The sequence below is a fragment of the Uloborus diversus genome, chromosome 4 (assembly GCF_026930045.1).
Source record: "Uloborus diversus isolate 005 chromosome 4, Udiv.v.3.1, whole genome shotgun sequence".
NCBI classification, from domain to species: domain Eukaryota; kingdom Metazoa; phylum Arthropoda; class Arachnida; order Araneae; family Uloboridae; genus Uloborus; species Uloborus diversus.
The window spans coordinates 70,821,596-70,845,987 of record NC_072734.1 but is presented as its reverse complement, the minus strand read 5'-3'; the positions used below and the strand labels follow the sequence as shown (position 1 = coordinate 70,845,987).

Here is a 24,392-nt window from a genome sequence, read left to right as displayed (position 1 = left end):
AAATATGTTTGCTTAGAAGAACTGTTTTGTATCCCCTCCTCACTTAAAGAAAATTCTAATTCCAATAGTGTTACACCATAGATAGTATTAAAACAATGGACAATGTCGATGCACCAATCAAATTGTGCGGGAATTCAAAAGAGCAGGGTAGACGAGAAGCCGCGGCAGCCTAGTCGGAAACAAGGCTCCCGGGCCGTTGAGGGGACTCGGTTTGGGATCAGAGTAGATCAAATTTCATAAGTTTTATGAAGAAAGGAAGACCAACCCGGTAACCAAACTGACAATGGGCAAGCCTTGGCTCTCGGCGGTCCTGCTAAAGAGTCTATGCTAGACGAAAAGAATATTAATATGTAATCCCTTATGAGGTTTAGATTCTAAATTTTTCATAAAAACTAAATGTAATTCCTTAGAACTTGTGTCATCTCATCTCGTCTCGTTATATTGAATGATATTCAAAATGTGATTTTTTTTTTCATGCACGGGAGTCATAGAAGCTTTTAAACTGATTAAGTAACAACTTGAAATTATGATTTTTAAAAATGCAATTCTTAATCCCGTTTTCTGTTTTTTTTAAAGCAGGAAGAAATAAAACAAAAGGACAATGTTTAAATAAGAGCTACTGTTTTAAATTTTCAATTTCATTCAAAACATTTAGTCAGCAAGGGCTGTATTTCTGTTTTGCTCCTCTAGTGGTATTTTGGTTTTTTGCTCCTTTTTCAAAACCAGACAAGTTTTATCAAGCGTGAGAAATTAATTTTATGAAGATTAAATCAGTGTAATAGGAACTTTTGTCACGCACCCTGGTGTAATAAATACTATTGTTTATCTTCTTTCTTTTCTTAAAAAAATACTCCTTCCTTTTTTTTTTCTCCTTATTATTATTATTATCATCATTATTACTTTGGGGAGGGGATGTAGTCGTATGTTTTGGATAGTATTACAATTGTTAACGCTTCTTACTGCAGACATAATTGATTTTATTGATGATTACTTTTATGTATTTTGATATAAGTTTTGAAGTGTTCTAATTTCTTTGTGTGTGTGTGTGTTTTGTATGATTTTTAAAAGTGGAATAAAAATCCGAAGAGGTAATTTAAAATGCCCTCAAAACTACAGCTTTTAGGAACATGGCTTAATCAAATATAGTTAATGAAAATTCTTGAATAGCAAAAATAAATTAAAAAAAAGTTTTTTAACCTGACAACAATCTTCATAGTAAGAACTTTAATTAGTCAGAAATAAATTTAAAAAAAAAAAAGCTTTTTAGTGTCTGGGTATAAGGGCAAGAGTTTAAAAGCAGTTGGAAAATTTATTAGTTTTAATAGGTTTAATGTTTTAAAGAAAATAAGCATTTACACTGCACATCGCTCATTATTTTCAGAAAGTTTTTAAGCTTTTTAACTCCTTTTACGCAAAAATCCCTCCACACACTGAATCAAAGAACAAATTCAAGCAACAGCTAAAAAGCTTTCATTCGTATTGTTTTTTTTTTTTTTCAGTAAACATTTCTTGATTTTTCAGTTCTGTTTCTTTGTCATTCCAGGCGACACAGACAGATAACCCTCTTCGATCGGCGTTGGCAAAAGTAGATGTGCAAGTTTTGGATGTCAATGACAATATACCAGAGTTTGAATATGAACTGTATAACATAACGGTTATGGAAAATCTTCCTCCGGGTTTCACGGTTGTTCAAGTCTCAGCTTTTGATGAAGATTCTGTAAGTATTTTCACGCAATAACTTTTCTCTCTTATCTCTGCTCTGAATGCAAAATGAAAGCGATGCTGGTTCCATCATATCAGTTGAATTAAGACTCTTTCTAATATTTAAGATTATAACTACCATAATATATTATTTTTTACATGCATTTATAATTTTTTTAAATGTGTATTTAGTTAAGCAATTTCACGCATTAAGTTTCAAGTAATTACTGCAAAAAATAAATAAATAAAATAAATAAATAAATTCCTAGTAGCATGTTTTTAAAGTCAAATACGAACTTAGCTTTTTTAATGTATTTCTTAATTATTAAAGTATCATCAAAGAATTTAACATATTTGTTACATCTATTTTAAAAGCTATTACAAGGGAGCAAGTGAGAGGTAAAGGGATGGAAGTTGGTTTTTTGAAATTTTGAGTAAAACCCGTTTACAGTTGAGATTCTAGGTTGACATACATACATTATTTTTTTAACATGTTGTACGTATAGCAGGACCCCCCCCCCTACCACAGATACTACTACCATCTCTTGTCCCATAACAAAGGAGAGTTACTCTTACTATTTTACTGGTTATCTCCAAAACTTCCATTTTGGTGTTTACATCCCTTTGTTTTTTACTGTCTCAATTAGCTTGTTGTTTAAATTAGAGGCGACGATTGGGAGTAAAGATTGGGGAGGGGGCGGGCAAAACAAATACAACTAAAAGTCATAGGATTTTTAGCGGCAACAAAGAAATGAAAGGGAGGAAAAAAACAATATTTTGCTAGGGCTGGTTTTGAGAACATATGAGTGGTAATTTATGTAAATCTAACAACTTAACACACTTTTTTCTTAAGATTTTGATGAATTTTGTACACAATAACTTTCCGCGAAAAAACACTTAGACATGAGTTAAGACTTACATTTTTTACCAAAAAGAATTTTGAGACGTCACAAACACTTGGTAATAATTCAATTAAACAAGTATGGCTCGTTTAAGTGAAACAATTGATTTACTAATATCTAAACAATGAATACATAAACTAAAAGTTACTGCTTGTGCAAAATAATGTTTCGTAAACAAATTTACAAAGTAAAACAAATGATTATGTTCCGAAAATTTTGACATTTCCGCTTTTTTTTTAATATAAATTTTGGCTTTTTTTTTTAAATTGGAAAATAAAATATATAAATGAACCATAAAAAGCGGGGCAGCCCCGGCCTCTTCCCCCCCCGCACCCCCCAATCGCTGCCACTATTTAGAATCCCACTAGTTTAAATATGTGGGACTTTAAGAAATCGGAAGAAAAAATGGAATGCCTGAAACACAATTGAAAAGGTATAACCTCATTCTGAGAATGACAATGATAATAACAACAATATTGTCTTACAAACGACCTCGAGTTTTTCTCCAGTTTGAAAATATATGGTTCGCTCGATTGATTTCAGCAAAAAATGAACACAAAACATCGTTCATTCATAACAGCGTACTTTCGTACTAATCGGCGAAAATTAGAACTCCTTCCTAAAAACAATGGAAAAAAAAGTTAAAATGCAAGCAAATGCAGAGGAATATTTTGGGATCCCTTTTTCTTGCAAGTTTAAAGACTTGGCGAGAATTTGAGAATACCAATTTCTCGTTGATGATTTCACCGTCTGCATGTGGTAGAACATGCAACGGCAAAGCGCGTGAAAGCTGTGTCCCATTATTCACCGAAACTCGATAAACTTGGCAACTGTTCCTAAAATTTCAACAGATTTTAATATCTTATATTTTGATAACGGGTACATGAGAGCAAATAATTTATGCACCAAAAGACATTTTTTACTGTTCTCTTTAAGATTTTACTAATTATTTTAATCATTAATACACTGATTAATTGGAAAATAATTATTATTTATAATAATTATTATTTTTATTTTTAGTATTAATACACTGTCGTATTAATATTATTATTATTAATAATACACTGTCGTATGGTTTTCTGGTTATATACTTACGCCACTACAACTTTCTTGCAGGGGGACAATGCCGAGTTCCGTTACGAATTAGAAGATGAATCTGGTGCTTTCTCCATCGACCCATCAGGTGGTTCTATCAGCGTGAAAGACCCGAGCAAGCTGGATAGAGAAACTAAAGACGTCATTCGCATGAAAGTCTTCGCCAGAGAAAAGAAACCCAACGTGAATCCGAACGCCAAAGCCAGTCCCGCCAAAGTCGAGGTTCATTTGCTGGATGCCAATGACAACAATCCTCAATTCATCCCTAGCAGTGTCTATGTGTTTGGTGCCACCGAAGTTGATCCTCCAATGACAGTTGTAGGACAGGTGAGTTACTAAATGAATTTGGATAGTTTTCATCACATGCTACAGTCGAGCCTGCCTAGTGAAATAGCCATTTTTCCACGAAAAGTAGTTCTAGTTAACGGGATATTCCATTATCGGGGATCAAAATTACGCTACAACAGCTTAGTACATCGAAAATGTATTTCATTAATTCCCGGCAGTACAAATAGCACCACGTATAAAAACGCTGATTCAAGTCTGTTCGGTTAGACAGGTTTGATACTTTTGCGTAAGTCGAAAAATCGGTTGAATCCCTTTTCCTGCACTACTATAGAGATTCTTTGTAACCCCAAAACTTGCGTTTTGCAAATTATGCGCTTTCATACTACTGAGTTATTTATTTTTCAGTTATTAGGGGGCCCTGCTCCCCCCCCCCCCCGCTTGCTAACTCTCACCAACCCCCAATCATTGTTTCCCAATCTTATTTGATTCGCAAAGATTTAAATCGTCAATTAGAAAGAAACAGATTAAAACGCATTATGAGCTCCCTTTTGAACAAAAAGTACCCCTTCCCCGGGTTTCAAAATAATTTGTACCAACTTGCGTTGCGATAAGGGCTAAGAGGCTCCCGAGCATTGCAAAACTGCTGTTGTGTACGTTAGAGTCGCTTCATATTCGTGGTCTCTAGTGATATTTTTGCTCTTTAGCTCGGGGCTTGAACTGAGTTGAGCGCAAGATTTTCCGTTAAAATCGAAATCCTTAAAATTTGTTTATAAGAAAGAAGAAACAAACGAATCGAAAAGATGTAACTATGGCAACGACAAATAAAACATCAATAATTTAAATGGAAATGAGATTTTTCGAACTTGATTAAAACTTCTTGTAACTTTTTTTCTTTGGAGATAGAAGCTAAGTTTCTCGACCGTAGTTCGAGTTAGATCTGGAGTAGAAAAAGCCGATCTTTCCAGTGGTGTCAAAAAGAAAACTGTGGGACAATTCTTTCACTTTTCACTGATAGGTTTAATGAAGAAAGCAGTGCCTAAATTTTAGCTAAGCCTAAAACAGTTAGAGATAAAAACGAAATTAACTCCCACCGTATTTAAGTTTGAGCATTGAAACAAATTGCGTAGAACGCGTAAAATTCTACCCTTTCCAACGATATATAATATTAATGTGTGTAAGTAATGTTTCACCCCTTTAATAGGCAATAATAGGCAATTTACGTGAAATTTGAACTTAAAAAGTTTATTACAAAAAAAAAAAAAAAAAAACTAATTCGAATTTAAAAAACAAAACCTCAGGTGAAAACCTCTTTAGCTGTGTTAGTTTATTAACTGTTATCATGATTAATTTCTAAACACGAAGTACTGGAGCATTATACTATTCCGTTCTCAGTTTGGTACTTAAATAGTTTAAATTTTGTTTAATATGCTAAAGTTAACATAAAACAGAAAGTCAACAGCAGATGAGTTCCCATGTAACACTATTTTTTTTTTCTGAGTGTGACGGAAAGACTGTCAGAAAATGTGACAATCTATACAAACATATTTAATGAAAACATATGTAATGCTTGCAAGGTGATGCAAACATCTGTATTATATAAATTGGTTTGTCATTTTTAGGTGAATTTATCAACATTATCAAAGAAATGGGTACTAATTTTCTTTAAACTTATGGAATACACCATGTGAAATAGTTGTCACACATATTCGTTTCTAGGAGAAAACATATTTAATGTAAAATGGTCGCTGATTTAGCAGACCAGCGATTAAGTTTACCTCGACGTTACCTTTATGACGTTATGTGATTCATTATCCTATCATTTGAGTGCTTTATTTTCCGAAATTAGTTTAAAGTGATCAGGTTAAGCATTTTTAATAATATTTTAAATGGCGTTAATGTTAACGAAATATTTTTAACAGATCACTTTAAATTACAAAAATAGACAAATCAAGTCAATTTATTTGGCACAAATATAAATCAATTTTACTCAATTAAGTATTTAAAAACTACCGAATTGAAGCATAAGAAGTTAAATGTACACCATAAATGTTAATTATGTCACGAGGCAAGAGCGATCCAAGCAGGCCCGGCTCCTGGGGTAGGTGACCTAGGCGGCTGCCTAGGGCGCAGATTTTAGAGGCGGCAAATTTCGAAACTGAAATATTTTTTAAGTATGAATAACTGTTTTAGCGTCATAAAATTCACTGCTTGAATGCTAAAAAAGATAATTTTAAGGTGCGTACCAGCGCTTGGATATGGAAAACCGAGCTTGAATTTAACTACAAACCCACTATAATTATAAGCACTTTACAATTATTTTTATTTTATTAATATGTTATTATTATTATTATTGTTATTATTATTATTCAACGAGGAAGGGGGGCATTTGCCCATACCGCCTAGGTCGGCATAACTATTAGAGTCGGCCCTGGACACATGTCTATTTCACAGATATTAGTATTAACAACCCAGAGCCACTTAGATAAATAACTTGATAAACAATTGCTTGGATAAACAGTTTATATTTAATGGTTATATTTTCCTACTTAATCCCGCCATGCAAGCTTATATTGTGTACTTCGGCCATTTCAAAGTTAGGAATACAAACCATTCCTGCAGGCAGTAGATCGAGGAATGCACTTCCGTTTTTTGATGTTCAAGTCATTACGAATTTGATTATGATGATTTGGGGTTTCGGAAAAATAATTAAGCTCACTATGGGTCTTTAAGAAGAGATGAACATCTTTATGTTTTCATGACCTAAATTTTTTGGTTAATGGAAAATAAAAATGTGTACTTTCCTTCAACTTAGTCTAATGAAAAGCGGATATTGTAGGAAAATAAAAGGCTCATCTTAAATGTTAATGATAAGGATCAAATACAAGTGCGCATGGTCATTTTATTCAATTCCTGTTTCTCTTTTATTATTATGTTAAAGCATCTCAACTCAATTAACCTCTAGCAGTTTTTTTAATTGTGTACTGGTAGCTTCTAACTTGCTGCGTCATTAGGAATTCAGCGTAAAAAGAAAAAAAAAACAATTTTGATGTTTCTATAAAAGTTGTTTCTTAGCAAGAAGAAAACAGTTCACATTTAAGCACAAAAAAATTTGGCACAGAGAAGAAAAAAGCACTTTCATTACATTTCAGTTTCGAACTATATTGTGCTGGTGAGTTTAAGCTTTCACTTCTTTTGTTTGATGGAGCACCTGTGACGGATTTAATTTAGTCTAAATCAGAGTTAAATGATCCATCACTTTGTTTTAGAGTTCATGGCTGCTTCTTAAAACATTTGGTATTTCTTGTTAAACTAGCTCACCTTTATAAATTATCACACTCGAGTCAACTATTCATCTGAAGATTATCAAAGCGGTAAAAAAACTTTTAAACGAGGCCCTTTTATGTATTTGTGAGAGTTCAAAAAAACTAATTCGCTGGTTTTGTTTTGTAGTTCCTTGACTGTAAAAAAAAAAAAAAAAAGATTAAAAGTATTTAGTTAAACGATCAATCAGTTTCTTTTATAATTGGTAATTGCTTCTTAAAACTGTTGTTAAGTTTCAAAGTTATCTATGTAAACTAAGTAATCTTTACATGTGCTCACCACACCGACTATTTATTTGAAAAAACTGAACAGAAAAAGTATTCACTTACTCCTTTTTGCTTCCTTTTACATAGTAAAGGAAGCATTGTGTTCGCGAAAAAAAATTTACTTAAAAATCGGCCTTAATTTCCATTTTGCTCTCCCTCGAATGTATGTTGAGGTTTTTTTCGACTCGATCGCACGTGCATATCTACCTAAGATCGTATGGACACACGAAATATCCATTTTGAAGATCCCTGAGTTAATTACAACGAGTTTTCTCGTGACGTCCTTATGTACGTATGTATGTGCGTATGCATCTCGCATAACTCAAAAAGGTAAGCCGTAGAGAGTTGAAATTTGGTAAGTAGATTCCTACTGGGTTCTAGTTGTGCACTTCCCCTTTTGGTTGCATTCAGATGTTCCAAAAGAGGTCTTTTACACCTTTTTGGGGGGAAATCATTGTTAATTTCAATGCCAACTCAAAAGGAGTTATAATTTGGCGGATGGCGAGAAATTTGGAGCTTTTTTTTTCTTAAATTTTAATCTGGTTTCGATTTGGCCACTATTGGCTGTATTTACAGAGTTAACCATTGATTAACATTAAAATTGCCAATATATATAAAAATAATCTGTGTAAAACGTTTTTTTACTTCAGTTTGCAACAAACTAGGGGAGAAAATATTTAAAGTGTTTCCTTGCTTACTCTATGTTGAATGTAATCGCTTTCTCTATTGGTTTAAAGGAAAGAACTGTGCTTATTTCTTATTGGAAGAGACATTTGCAGCTTTCCACGGAGTTCGCGAAATCTCTTCTTTAATCCACCATCGGACTTAGGAGAAAGCTTATTGCTATTTGTGAAACATCATTGGATGCCGAAAATCTGCCGTCTATTCTATTTAAAGAGCTACAGTCTTGTTGATCGGGTCTTCACTACTTTTCTCTATGTCTTGCTGTATGTGTGTCCCCATGTTTCGTATTAAACGTATTTGTTTATGTTCAGCTGTCTGAATCTCTGCTTTACACAACCTTTCAACAGCAGAGCGTGGTTAGTTCTAAGTTTCACCCAGCTACTAAATCACTGCAGTAGCGAAGTAACATGGGGGACGAGATAAAATATTCCGTTGAGCCTTTTGACGGAAGGAATTTCTCTCTGTGGTGCAGGAGAATGGAAGTGGTTTTCGCAGCAAAGAATTTAGAGATGTATTTGGAACGTGAAGCGGATTCTTCGAAAGCTAATGATCTTTTAGCGAGTAAGAGGGCCTGTGCCTTGATGTTATCATTTCTTAGTGATATAGTTTTAGTTTCGCTTTCGGAAGAAAAGACTTGTGCTCAAGTAATTGCAAAATTGAAATCGATCTATGTTCGAGAAGGAGCGGTCAGTCAGATATTGGTTAGAAAGAGACTTTCAACTTTGAAAATGAAAAAGGACTCATCCATGCAGGAGCATATTGATGAAATGAACAGGCTCGTTACCCAACTAAAATCGTGTGGCGTGAAAGTGAGTGACATGGACAGTATTGTCTATCTTTTGATGTCTCTTCCAGCAGAGTATGACGCATCGAAATCTGCAATAGAAAATCAGTTTCGGAGAACTTGACTTTAGAGTTTGTTTGCGGTCGTCTTCTGGATGCTGAAGCGCTGATGAGAGATCGTCGAGTCTCGGAGCCCAAATCGTGGAAAACAGAGTCATCGAATGGTGCAGCCTTTTTTACAAATCATCGGGTAGTGTGTAACAAGTGTCGCAAAACAGGGCACATTTCGAAATTTTGTAGAAGTAACATAGTTTGCTACCAGTGCGGAAGAAAAGGACATTTTAAGAGGAATTGCACAGTCCAGATAGGAAAGAATACTTCATCAAAGGATGGAGCAGTTGCAGTGACTTTCGTTGTTGGCGAAGTAGGACATCGATCATTTATAGTGGATAGCGGATCTACAGCTCATATGTGTGCACATCGGGAATGGTTTGAGGAGTTAAAACTATCCTCAGGAACTGTGTCATACGCTGCAAAAACCAGCAAACTGGAAGTAAAAGGAATAGGAACTATTCGCGGTGTATTAGGTAACGGTGTGCAAGAGATCCTACTGAAAGATGTGTTATATGTTCCAGAACTAAATGGAAACCTCATTTCAGTGAAACAGATACAAAAAGCTGGATACACTTTGAGCATAAAAAATGACGAAGCAGTCATTGAAAAGGGAAGTACAAACTTCGTTTTGTGCAGGTTGAATTTAAAAGGTCAATATGCAAATGATTTTGTTCCCTTCATTTCAAATTCCTTTGTTGCAGAAAAAGATGTAGGTGAACTGTGGCATCGCAGGTTAGGACACTCCGGAAACCATGTTCTGAGCAAACTAGGATTACCAACAAGTGATAAATTTTGTGAAAACTGTGTGTTAGCGAAGCAGTCCGCGAACCCTATAGGAATAGGAAACCGAAGAAGAGAAAAAGCTCCCATGATGACAATTCATTCTGACCTATGCGGTCCGGTCAACCCACCAACTCAAGCGGGTGAAAGGTATGCTTTAACATTAGTTGATGATTATTCTTGTTTTTGTGAAGTTCGTCTTCTTAAAAAGAAAAGTGATGTTCCCGTGGAAATCAAAAAGTTTCTCAAATTGAATGAAAGCGTTCGAAAAATTAGTTGTGACAATGCCCATGAATATGTTTCAGGTGAACTTAAAGTGATAGAAAATAAACTTGGAGTTACGATAGATCCCTGCCCCCCCCCCCCTCTATACTCACGAATTGAACGGAATTTCAGAGCGGATGAACAGATCACTTTTTGATAAAGCCCGTGCACTTTTATATGATGCAAATTTACCTAAGAACTGTTGGGGATATGCCATTCAAGTTGCAGCATATATTCATAACAGAATCCCTAGTTCAAGCATAAATGATATGTCACCCTTTGAACTAAAATATTCCCAGAAACCGGATTTAAATCAAATTAAATTATTTGGTTGTGATGCTTATGCCAAAATTCCTGATACTCGCAGACAAAAATTAGATTCGAAATCTAAACGAATGATCTTCATTGGATATTCAAGCATGGGATATCGATTAATGGATCCTGATACGCACAGTTATTGTGTCACGTAATGTTCGCTTCAATGAAAATAAAGTATATGTGCAAGATAGAAGTAATTCACCAGACGAGCTCCCGGAAGGAGAAGAAAAAGACGAGGAAAAACACGACACCGAAGTAAATAAAGAGTTAGGAGAAAACGAAACCAAAGTGCCCGCAGCTGCACCCCGACGATCAGAAAGAGAAAGTAAGAAGCCAGAACGATATGAAGCAATGTACACGACAGAAGAGACATTGACCTTTTATGACATCTCAAAACTACCGGAAGAACAACAAGCCCAGTGGAAAGTCGCGATGGGGGAAGAATTGCGCTCCATCCAGATAGACAAAACTTGGGATCTGGTAGATCTCCCTGATAACGCAAACCCCCATAAAGTGTAAGTGGGTGTTTAGGAAGAAAAGAGACGGAACTCTCAAGGCCAGACTTTGCACAAGGGACGACCAGCAGAAGGAATACGTACAAACTTATTCGCCAGTCATTGGGATGCCTTGTTTACGATTAGTTCTTGTTTTGATTCTTCAAGAGGATTTAAAGGCTTATGTAATGGATGTGAAAACAGCTTTTCTGAATGGTGAGTTGCAAGAAATTGTTTTTATGGAACAACCGCAAGGATTTAATGATTTTTCTGGCAGAGTGTGCAAATTAAATAAAAGTTTATACGGATTAAAACAAGCTCTTAGACAATGGTTCTTCAGATTTTCGCAATTTATGTTGAAAATTAATTTTAAGCAGTTAAACTCGGAACCGTGTATTTTCATCAGAATTGTGAATGGAAGAAAAATAATAATTTATTTATATGTTGATGATATTCTTATCGCTGGATCAGATGATTCAGAAATAATGATTGTGATTAAACTACTTCAAAATGAATTTCAGATGTCCAAACTCGAGCCAGCTTCTGAATATTTAGGAATTCGTTTGGAATTTACTTCTACTAAATTAGTGCTAGATCAAAAGGAGTATATTCTTAAAATATTAAAGAGATTTAACATGAGTGAGTGCAAGCCGAGTGCAACACCTTTAGAAGCAAAGTCAACTCCAGCTGACTTCGAGGAAGGAACTATCTTCAAAGGACCTTACCGTGAACTAGTTGGATCTTTATTGTATCTTGCGATGACAACACGACCCGATATATTGTTCGCCGTGAACTGTCTCAGCCAATGGCAGGAGAATCCAACAGAATCGGCTTGGAACGGACTTAAAAGAATTTTACGATATTTAAAAGGTACATCGGATTACAAAACTGTGTATAGTAAGTGTTGTGACTCTAATGTTGATTTATCTATGTATGTTGATTCAGATTGGGCATCAGATCCGCGTGATCGCAAATCAGTTTCAGGTAACGTTATTTTTTTTATAAAAAGTGTCCAATTTTATGGAGCGTGAAGAAACAAAGTTCAGTAGCTGTTTCTTCTACTGAAGCTGAGGTACTCGCCGTTAGAAAGTCTTTAATAGATCTAGTGTATTATAAAAATATTGCATGTGAATTTCTTACTGTAAATAACATTGTCATAAATGAAGATAATCAGTCTGCAATCAAATGTATAACTAATGAAAATAGTTCTGGTAGATTGAAACATATTGATGTTAAGTTAAAGTTTATTAGAAATATTTTAAATGTTGAAACTATGTATATCGAATATGTTTCTACTGATAAGCAAATTGCTGACATGTTTACTAAGGCTCTTCCTAAATTTAAATTGCATGAACTTATGTCATTGTGTTGTTTAGTAATGAGCGATTAAGGGCGGGTGTTGAATGTAATCGCTTTCTCTATTGGTTTAAAAGAAAGAACTGTGCTTATTTCTTATTGGAAGAGACATTTGCAGCTTTCCACGGAGTTCGCAAAATCTCTTCTTTAATCCACCATCGGACTTAGGAGAAAGCTTATTGCTATTTGTGAAACTTCATTGGAGGCCGAAAATCTGCCCTCTATTCTATTTAAAGAGCCACAGTCTTGTTGATCGGGTATTCACTACTTTTCTCTATGTCTTGCTGTATGTGTGTCCCCATGTTTCGTATTAAACGTATTTGTTTATGTTCAGCTGTCTGAATCTCTGCTTTACACAACCTTTCAACACTCCAAGGCACTATTATCATTAAATTGTCGCAAAAGGAAGTAATGTGATGCACACATCAGCTCGTTTGAACTTGTAATTACGCATATTTCTCACATACCTCGGAAAGTTGGACATAATATTTATGCCTCTAACTTCTTTCTTTGAAAATAGGGTTTATTTTGTACCGGCGCTTAATGATCAACCATTTGGTACTAAAAATGATAATTGCTTTTTAAAACACTTTTTTTACTTTCAGAAACATTTTTTCGAAAAGAAAATGCTTCTTTTAAATCTTCTTACGTCATCAAAATTGCGTTCATTGCTTCTTTAAAATTTTGTTGGGGATTACGACAACACAATTTTCGTTAAAATTTAAATATTACTTCACATAAATTAAATATTAATGTTAATAGCTATTACCAATTTTACTCTCAACTTCCGATGCATATCTTAATTGAGGAATTCATAGCATATTCTACATTTATTGAAATGGGACATATTAGTATACTTCTTAATACCACAGAATCGCTCGTCATACGCAATAGCGAAACATTTATTTTACGTCAAACAAACAAGAAGAGATATATTTTAGAATCGAAAGAACATGCCCAAGAAGTTTACCTTTCTTTTCAAATCCCGTGTTGGTGTCTGAGATATAAATAGCTGAAACATGTGGTGTTAGATAGCGGTTGCACTTTGTGAGGAAAATCATGCAAAAATCATGACTCTTTCAGTTAACAGAGTTAGGTGTGACTGACACTAACCAGAGGTGCTCTGGAAGATATTTTTCTTTCTCCATCAAAGATTTGAATGGAGTTCTTGTTATGTTATCTCTAGTTTGCAGTTTCTGAAAGTATTTGTGATGCAAAAAACAGCATTACCAGTTGACGGCAATTTTATCCACAGCGAAAATTATGAGTAAAAGGAATCATTTCATGCAGACCCATTATTTAAGATGTCAGGGTGGGGGGTCAAAGGTCCCTCCCTCCGGCTTTACAAAGTTAATGCTTTTTCATATACAGTGGCTCCCAAAAGTGTTCTTACACCTACGACTTTCAATGAAATAAAACCCTATCTATTGGTTAGAATTAATGTTTCGGAATAGGTGTTTAATTATAAGATCTAAGATCAATTTTCAACAAAACTAAATAATAATTTTTTTTAATACTAAAACTTAATTTTTAAAAAATCAAAAACCAAAAGTGCCGGAAATTCTATCTCAGAAAAGTCTTCGTAAACTTTAAAAAATGTCTATATATTATTGAATAATCTAACTTTTTATTAATTTATTATTCATCAGAATATCATGCAGTATCAATAACACCTTTTAAACGTCTAGGAATAGATTTCATTCTTTTTTCTTTCTTTTTTTTGCGTAATTTATGAGTAAGTGTTCAACAACACTTCGAGTCTTACTGTTCCAGCTCTATTTTCGTTTCAAAGATGTATTTTCGTAATCTAGCCTCCTAACATCTCCAAGTACGTTACATTTAGTTCAAATCTGGAGATTGAAGGGATATTTTCTAAACTTAAAGACAATTTTTAAGGTGCTAGACGCAAACGTTGAAATCCGTGTGCTTCTTATCGTTGCCTTGATGAAAAACAAAGTTGTTTGTGATAACCAAATTTTTGGCTAAGGATTTAAAATTGGTTTTTAAAATATTTAAATGAACAGCATGATTCATTATTTCATCAAAAAATTCCAGACTACCAAACCCTAATGCTGATATGCACCCCCACACAAGAACACCATCACCGTCCTGATTAACTGGTCAAACTAAGTTCTAAAGATTAAGTTCCTAATTTTTCCCTTTATTTACAATTATACAACAATTTATCCAAAAATGTTGAAAGCATTTGTATCTATAAGTAAGACGTAATTCCGAAACGTTTTGAGCTTATTTATAATTGTTTTTGCGACGAAAAGCGTAAGCTGTCTGTTTCTCGCACGATCAAGACAATTTCTGCGGGAATAGGTCTCATTTAATCCAGCTAATCAGGGAACTTTGCGAACAATTTTTGGTGAAAATTAAATGTAAACATTTTCATTCAACTCTGCAGAAACTTTTACAACCCTCAAATGTGTATTTTTCATAAATTTTTTAACTGTAAATCTCCGATCACGCTTTGTCAACTTTGCCGGTTGACCTTTTCTTTCCTTGTTTCCGGTCGGATTCTTTTCTTTAAAGCATTTTACCAAGCACTTTACTATATAGTGGAATAAATTAACTAATTTAGAGACATTTCAAACCAATTTACCGCTACTGTGAGGAACAAATTCAAATCTCGAATGGTGTTTGTGGTTTTTTTACGATATGCAACTATTTTAAAGTAATAAGCACAATATTAAGGAATAAATAAACACAACGTTAAAGCTAAATGACTTTTAAGGGTCAACACAATGCAAAATTTATTAAAAAAAAACGTCATTTGATAATTTTAATCATGAATTTATTCGAAAATATTTGAGTGTACAATGACTTTTGTGGCGTATTATTTCTCTGTCTCTTCATTTTTTGACCCATTTCAAAAACAAGATCCGTCAATATTTTGAAAAAAATTACTAGGTTGTATTTAGATTGACATAGAAACGATGTGAAAAAATATTGGACTTCATATTTGAATTCAATTTCGCGTTATTTTGGTTTTACTAAAAAATTTCAAAGTGTACGAACACTTTTGGGAGCCACTGTAAGTAGGTGTGGTTTTTGTTGTTTTCTAACAAAATTTGCATTAAGTATACAGCCTTTGCTCTCCCTCACCCTATAAAAATTCGAAATAGCGGGCCTGATTGCATGTGAGACGTATAAATAAAATTTCCCTTTCAACATAATAAATTGAAAGAAGGAGCGATAAATGTTTATTTTTTGTCGTGTATGTAACAGCTTTGCATATTTCCATTTTCTTACTCGCTTGAAGGTTGTCGGCAAAAACAATGAGTTTGAAACGTGATCTGACGGTTTCTAAATTACTAACATCATTTTGCCGAATGAGCCCAAATTACGTTTCAGAGAATTAGTTTTGCGTATCTTCCTGCACAAAGTTTTATGCTTTAATTTGCAGTTAATGAATGACAACAACTTGAAAATCATCCCAAGTAGAGTGCACAGAGATTTAGAATTTTAAGAATCATACATTCGATGCGTCGGGGAGTTATATCCAGACCATAAGGGTCTCTGATATTTTATACGGAAAACTTAAAGAATTAAACGTAAAGAAACATAAAAAACGAATCTCAGATATGGATTTAGAGAGTCAGGAAATCAAAAATTTCGCAAGTATCATTTTAAGTCTGTTTTTACGAGTCAATGATATACATCTGCTTGTAATTGCAAATGCATTATGATGAAAAGATAAAAGAACATATACAGTGGCTCCCAAAAGTGTTCGTACACCTACGACTTACAATAAAATTGGCCATTATCCATTGGTTAGAATTAATATTTTGGAATAATTATTTTATTATAAGATCTATGCTCTATTAATAACAAAACAACATGAAAATTTTTAATAAAACATTAAAACATAATTTTTAAAAAATCAAAAACCAAAAATCGCCGGAAATTTTATCTCACAAAAGTCTTTGTACACTTTGAAAAAAAAGTCAAAAAATTGGTAAATAATCCAACTTTTTACAAAGTTTTTATTTAGTAGAATATCATGCAGTATCAACAACAGCTTTTAAACGTCAGGGAATAAATTTCATTGTTTTTTTTTTTCTTTTTTTATGCAATTTCTGAGTAAGTGTTCAGCCGCTCTTCGAGTCTTACTGTTTCTAGTTCGCTTTTCGTTTCAATGGTGTATTTTCGTAATCTAGCCACCAGATATCTCCAAATATGTTCCATTAAGATTAAATCTGGCGATTGAGGAGATATTTCTAAGTTTAAGGACAATTTTTGAGGCACCAAACGCAAACGTGTACTTCTTATCGTTATATTGATAAAAAACAAAGTTGTTTCCGATTACCAAATTTTGGGCTAATAGTTTAAAATTGTTTTTTAAAATATTTCAATGAACAGCATGATTCATTATTTCTTCTAAAAATTCTAAATTTCCAAGTCCTGATGCAGCTATGCACCCTCACACAAGAACACCTTCACCGTCCTGATTAACTGATCCAACTAAGTTCTTAAGATTAAATTTCTCATTTTTTCTGCTATTGACAGATATACAACAATTTAACCCAAAATATTGAATTTATTTTCATCTATACGTAAGGACGTTGTTCCAAAACGTTTTGAGCTTATTTATCATTGATTTAACGACGGATCGTGTAAGCTTACTGTTTTTTCGCACGAACACGAAAATTTCTGCGTGAAGAGGTCCCCTTTAATCCAGCTAATCTGAGAACTTGGCGAACAATTTTAGGTGAAAATTAAACATAAAATGTTTCATTCAATTCTGCAGAAACTTTTTCAGCACTCAAATGTGTATTTTTCATAATTTTTTTAACTGTAAACCTTCGATCACGCTTTGTTAAGTTTGCCAGTTGACCTTTTCTTACCTTGTTTTCGATCCGATTCTTGTCTTTAAATCATTTTATCAAGCACTTCACTATAGAATGGTATAAATTAACTAATTTAGAGACATTTTAAACCAATTTATGTCTACTGTGATGAGAAAAAAATCAAATTTCGAATCGTGTTTGTTGTTTTCTACGCATACCTGCCATTTAAAAATAATAAGCAGAATAATTGGGAATAATTAAACAAAAAATTAAAGGCAAATGACATTACAGTGTTCATTACAATGCAAAAACAATAAAAAAACCCACATATGATAATTTTAATCAAGAGTTTATTCGAAAATATTTCAGTGTACGATGACTTTCGAGGCGTATTTTTTTCTCTGTCTCTTCGTTTATTGACAAATTTCAAAAATAAAATCTGGCAATATTTTGAAAAAAAACTGCTGGGTTTTATTCAGAATGGCAAAGGAATGATGTGAAAAAAAATTGGACTTCATATTTGAATTCAGTTTTGCGTTATTTTGGTTTTACTATAAAATTTCAAGGTGTACGAACACTTTTGGGAGCCACTGTATGTCTGCAAAGGAACTTTTGAGTGATCATGGACATGTTCGCATTTCTTATCCAGGTAATCGCTTTGGATCCTGACTTGGATGTGAATGGAGTTGTCCGATACCAAAAGGCAGAACGACAGTTTTGAGTCAGACAGTGCCTTTCGATGTGCATCCGGAAAATGGTTCCATCTACATTTTAGAATCGTTCCGAACCATCAGGGAGAAGCCTTCTCGCTACACGTTCTTCGTACAAGCTTCTGATCTTGCTCGTATTGAATCGGAGCGCAGGTCAGTTATTGATGCCAAATTCTCATTATATTTCTCCTTTAAACTGTGTATTTATTCTCTGTTTATTGTAGAAGATATTCAAAAATGTTTCTTGGTATCTGATTTTTTTGTGATCTTTAATGAAGATCTACTTATTTAAAAAAAATAAGCAGCATATAACTGAGGCAATAAGAAGCAAAGGGATGTAAAGAGACATTTTCAAGTTCTGAGTGAAATTTGCTTAAAGCTCCAGGCCTAGATCGGCCTTTTATTGAATTTTTTTTTCTAAATAATGCTGTATAACAGCACCTATCTGGGCTACTAGTACTATCTCTTGCCTCAAAACAAAGGATAGGATCACCTATCATTTGTGTTGGTTCTCTACAAATTTTTAATTTTTTCACTTACATCAGTGTCGCATCCAATGGGGTGGTTTCCTTCAGTCAAAAGTACTACTTTTAGTCATTCAAATGGATAGAATGAGCAAAAACAATTACATGGACCCAGAAAATACTTTCCTTTTCCTAACAGCTTTTTTTTGTGATTAAATGCCACTCAACTGCATCGAAATCTCTTTAAGTACTGTTCTGATTTTTTAAAAAAATATTTGAGCTGAATGTTCTTTTCTCCAATAAACGTTAAAGAAAAAGCACCTTTTGCCTTTCTGTACTTAAAACCGGCTAAAATGTGGTTACTTCTAACACGCCCAAGTCGAATCCAAGAGTGGCATCTTATATATTCCGCCACTATAATTTTTTTATGTGCTAAACAAACCATAGATGCAAGATTCAGAGTTCGTAACAATGTGGCTAAGGGTGCTTTTGGTATTTTTTTATGTTGAACCGACGGTAGACAGCAACGAACATTAGCTACATTGTTCAATGCGCGCTAAATAGATTGTTGTGACTGTAAGAACTCCAACCAACTTTCATTCAATTGCAAATCACACGGTTTTCTTCGGATAATCCCGGTAAAGATAATTGGGTTCAACATGTTTACATTTTGTTACATTTAACAACTGCAAGAAAAAAAATGCTCCAAAATGCGTGCAAGTCAACTAACCCAGAAAACCCGAACCGAGAGGTGAAACCAATCGAAGGAACCTCCCTAACATTTCGCGAAACCGGCTTTCCATAGTTGCACAAGGTTAACTTTCTACTAATAACGGTTCGGCCCTGGGGCGCTGAACGGTAAAACAATGGTGACTTTGATTGATTAAGACTCATGAAGGAAAGTAATCGATGCATATTCCTCTTTTGCTGTTGACGTATCTTCTCACTTTTTGTTTCATACAAGAAAGATAGATTGGCAGCTTCTCCAGTTACATACCTTTACATCTCATCTGAAAAAGATGTGATTAGAGAAAATAATGAGAACCCCCAAAAGAAAGGATTTTCAAACTGCTCCGAGTTGTAAATTTATCCCTTTAATTTTCAATCAGCCTTATTTACTACTTCACGCATTTGCCCGCGCCTGACGAAGGCGAAAGTTACTGGCAAATTTGTACATGCCCGTGTCATATTGTCTCACACGGGCAATCTTGTACTCTACTTCTACTGACCGCCTGTTCTAGTAAACATATATATGCTAAATTATAATTTAACTTATTTACCATGAATAGCACAATAGTGTAGCTAAGGGTAGAAAAGTAGACAATACTAAATGTCGAAAATCAATGTTTTTCTTGTGTTAGATCACGTAAATTTCCAATTTGCAGAGTTAAAAAATGGATAAAATTTCTTGGATAAAAAACTTAATTTTATTCATTGTTTTATACAGAAGCTAATCAGCTTTACATACGTAACTGATCGAGTAATTAGCGCCTTTGCCTCCGGACAGCCACAGGAAAGATTTACAACACAAAGAGTAAGAAATGTCGCACTGGGCACCGGTGGGAATTGAACCTACGACCTCCGTCACACGACGCGAGGCTTCTACCACAGCGGAAATGATGCTCCTAGAAATACTCAATACTTCGTCCGCTTTTAAATTTCTAATAAATATAATGTAACTGGAAAAGAAAAAAAATCTCTGATCACTCACATCCAAGACTCGTGCAGTTTTCCAACGGACCAATTTTTTCAGTCATAAAATATGCAAAAAAAAAAAAAAAGGAGTTAAAGAAAAAAAGAATTAATATTAAAAAACAAAAAAACTCAAATTTTTCAGGACTTTCAGTCATTTTAACTATGCTAATTGTACTTTGTAGTAGTCCTATGCTCCAGTTGCTTTGTTGAGTTGAGTATATTTTATATTTTACTATTATTTTAAATAATAGTATTATTGAATATAGTTTATTGTATTCATTTTATTACATTTTAATTAAATTTTCTTGCAATAAAAGTTTCCAGAGCTTCTAAAGTGAATGAGATATTAAATTGTAAGCGGTTGTTTTCAGATCTTCCGTTGCTGTAGTCAATGTAAATATACAAGATATCAACAACAATGCTCCCGAGTTCATTGGAGCTCCTTACGAAGCTTTTATTGGAGAATCTCTACCACCAGGAGCTCTTGTTTATCAGTTGCAGGTAAGACAATAATTTTGGAAGCTGTACCAGATTACCTAGTAGTGACTATATTCTATTATTGCAGTATTTAATCGTGGTTTCATTTTGATAGTACAGGGAAACCTCTCTGAGCGATCTCCACTCCTTACCGTAAAATTTCGCCTGTTCAGAGGAGGTGGTTTCGTTACAATTGGAATATAATTTCTATAATACATTGTATTTGAAGTAAAACACATAAAATCAAGTTTGAGACCTTTCTAAAGCGGAAATAGTATATTCTTTAATTATTGTTTACATTTTTCAAAGAAAGGATACAATTTGTGACTTGAAGTTTTCACTCTACTCGAAAATTGTTTTTAAAGTCGTTTTTCAATTCAAAATGTATATCTCTATCCAATTTATTTCTCATTGCATCTGAATTTTCGATGACTTTATCTATTATCCTAAATATCACTTCAGTTGAAAGTTGAGTTTGCTGCTCATTACAAAATGTGTTAGTGAATTGATCGTCAAAGACTGAATTAGCACCTGAAAGGCATAAAATTATTTTTGTTAAAAAAAATGTTAATAATGTACACAGCGAACGGATATGTGTTTTTAAACCAATCCCAGTGTTATATTAGACTAGGATTAAAAAACTCTAATTTTAGCTGACTCGTTAAACAGACGACGCGAGGTCTCTCTTAGTCGGCACTGCAGTTATCAAATCATTCCATTGCTGTTCCGTGCTGGAAATAATTCGAAATATTACTCTCTAAATTCTTTCGCTGATTTTTCATGCCCATATTGCTCAGAATTCCAATACGTTGTTCGAGATTCATAAAAATGATCTTCGACATTGTTGTTTGCAACCCAGATTACAAATACACACTGACCAACTAATAAAATAAGCATGAGTAACATTTTTACTCGAAAAGTATCGGAATTCGTTAACAGCCAATATTGAATTGAAGACCTTATTTGCTGTAAATCTTCTTGAACTGAATGGTTGTATATCAGTGAATAAATTTAAAAAAAAAAGCTATCGGAATTCGTTAACAGCCAATCTTGCACTGAAGACCTTATTTGCTGTAAACCTTCTTGAACTGAATGGTTGCATATCAGTGAATAAATTAAAAAAAAAAAAAAAACTATCGGAATTCGTTAACAGCCAATCTTGAACTGAATACCTTATTTGCTGTAAACCTTCTTGAACTGAATGGCTGCATATCAGTGAATAAATTAAAAAAAAAGAAAAAAAAACTATCGGAATTCATTAACAGCCAATCTTGGAACTGAAGACCTAATTTGCTGTAAACTTTCTTGAACTGAATGGCCATAAATCAGTAAATAAATTTCCCTGAAAAATTGGGATGGGCGCATCCACTCGGCTGCCGTTCAGAAGGGTTGAGCGACCGTTGCTAGGAGTGCTAATAACATTAAGTTAATGAGCTAAAAAATCCGTGCGGCAAAAGTTTGACGGTTAAGAGGGGTGGCCATCAGAATAGGTTTCATTGTGCCAGAAAACTTCATCACGTACATTCTGCAGATGGTAAAAGAAAAAATAAGTATTTTATAGTTTTAAGGATAACTTGGGACATACCTTTTATATCCTTCCATCTTCGCGTATTGTAAGCTAGATAAATATATATATAAAAAAAAAAAACGATTCATGAGACAAACGCAGTTTATTGAGCACATTGTAAAATCCATTGTATAAAGAATTTTCCGGGTTTAAAGGATTCTTTTTATCCGTGCATTACGTTATGTGCGTTATCCGAGTCAGACAATATCTTTTTTTTTTCTTTTTTTTGTGCTTTACGATGTTTTTTTGCACACTAATAGAGAGGAATGTTTAAAAATTTATATGGCTTGATTTTATAAAAGTCATTTTCGACCCAGTATTTGAACGTCGATGATATAATGCATGTATAAGGTATTTGCTTATTTCTTTCAGTTATCAAAACTTTTCGGACCTGATTTTATACGGTAAGATTCAAGCTCTCTGTATATTTTTCAAAATTATTCTGTACCAGGGGACATAAAAGCAGGTCTTTTTCAACAAAAGTTACTTAAAACTCGACATTTGGACGTCAGTAATAAAGTTCACGTAAGAAAATCTATTCTCTGATTTCATTCGGTTATCATTATTTTTGCCAACAGGTAAGTTGAAAATAGTTGGGGCAAACCTAACCTGTTATCGTTGGAACACTGTGATTAGGACCTGCTTCGCCTTCTCAATGCTGCCAGGTTACGTTTGCCCCAACTAAAAGGGCATCTCAGATTTACCAGTCTGCCAAAAACGCACTTCTAACCTAAGCGGAATAATTGTTTTCAATTATTCTCTCTCATTGCTTGGTTACTTGAATTTACATTTTCTTGTCTAAAAGTAACATCAAAACTAACCTAATAGTAACCTAACCAATAGTAACCTAATAGTAACCTAAAAGTTACTATTGCTCAACTCACTTAATATTCTTTAAGATGTATACATATGCTCCATAATATGATCTTTTCTTTTTTTTAATTTTAGATAGGGCTTAAAATTATCCTTGCTTTCATTGCATGCATATGTTAAATAATTTATCTTTTTATTTTCATTTTTGTAACTTAATAAACGTACAGTAAAATAACTATTTTTGCGAAATTTTATTCCACTTCTCTCCCCAACGAGCGGTTAATTTCAAAATTAGATCTCGACACATTTGTCACAGTAAGTCGATCTCAATTACAGACAAGTTCACCTCCGAGATAGATCGAGCAAGTAATTTAACTTACAGAATAGTCTAAGTAACACTAAAAATTAGATACAACTAAAACAGAAAATTCTAAATAATTGATGCGTTAAAGAAGCAGCAACTGGAGGACATTTCACATAGCTGGTATAAAAAGCGACAAAATGTTACAGTTACTTTGAATTAATGATCAAACGTAACTGTTACAACTTAATGAAATATTCACCTTGATTTCTTTTGTGTTCTGTATTTATGAGCCTCTTTTGGGACATCTTAAAGAAAGGACATTATCTTTACGGAAGGGCGTCTGTAAAATTAAGGAAGGTACTTGGGAAGAACGTTTCATCCGGTTCTTTGCAGGATTAAGCATTCTATTGTTTATTGCTCTTTTTGTGTGATGTTTATGGGCATTAAAGTAGTTCCTTCCTTGTTATGCGGAAAGGAGCCATCCTAAATCGCAAATGTTTGGAATATGCAAGAGAATAAATTGTTTCTGAATTTCATAAAGGAATGAATACATTATTTTGTTAAAAATTATGATTTTAGATTTTCTTCTAATGATTTTGGTCTTAATTTAAGCACAAGTTTTCTGTTTGACATTAAATAAGAATTTTTTGATTGCTCTATTTTAGAGGTTAAAAATTATTTCCAATTTTTATCATTATTTAATTTTTTAAGTTAAAATTAGTACATTGTGATTGTGGACAGGATATTGAAAATCCAGAACACTTGTTGTTTCGTTGCAATCGTTTTAACCCCCAGAGAGAAATTCTTATGCGGGAGCTGAGGAAGTTGTCCGTTTCTTGGCCTCCTGTTCCTTCTGCTCTGGTTCAGAGTGTCGAGACTTTTTCTCTTTTAAAACGTTTTATTTATTCAGTTGTTTGACCTTTTTGTATGTGTGTGTGTGTGTGTTTTTTTTTCTTCTCTATTCGTTGTTAATTGTTTGTATGTTGTGCTCATTTTATTTTGTGTATTTTGTACTGTTGTGCCTCTTACCTTCGGGCCCTATGTGATACTATGTGGTGCATAGGGAGTTTCGTTTGTGTCTAATAAAAAAAAAACAGGGGTATGTTTCGAGAATTTTGGATGTGGTCGCCAAATTTCGGGAGCCAAAAATTTTGCAGGATTAAAAAAATATAAAATAAAATAAAATTCCTAAAATTTCAG

The 24,392-nt window shown here is 33.7% G+C and overlaps 1 protein-coding gene across 1 annotated transcript in view; it reads left to right on the top strand.

Annotated features, from left to right (window-relative positions):
- The window catches only part of LOC129220625 (protocadherin Fat 4-like), a 190,189-nt gene that overhangs the window by 60,266 nt on the left and 105,531 nt on the right, over positions 1–24,392 (top strand). The window contains 5 exon segments of the mRNA XM_054855055.1: positions 1,544–1,717; positions 3,720–4,025; positions 17,812–17,865; positions 17,868–18,025; positions 20,403–20,532. Of these exon segments, the coding sequence (XP_054711030.1) occupies positions 1,544–1,717; positions 3,720–4,025; positions 17,812–17,865; positions 17,868–18,025; positions 20,403–20,532 (822 nt within the window).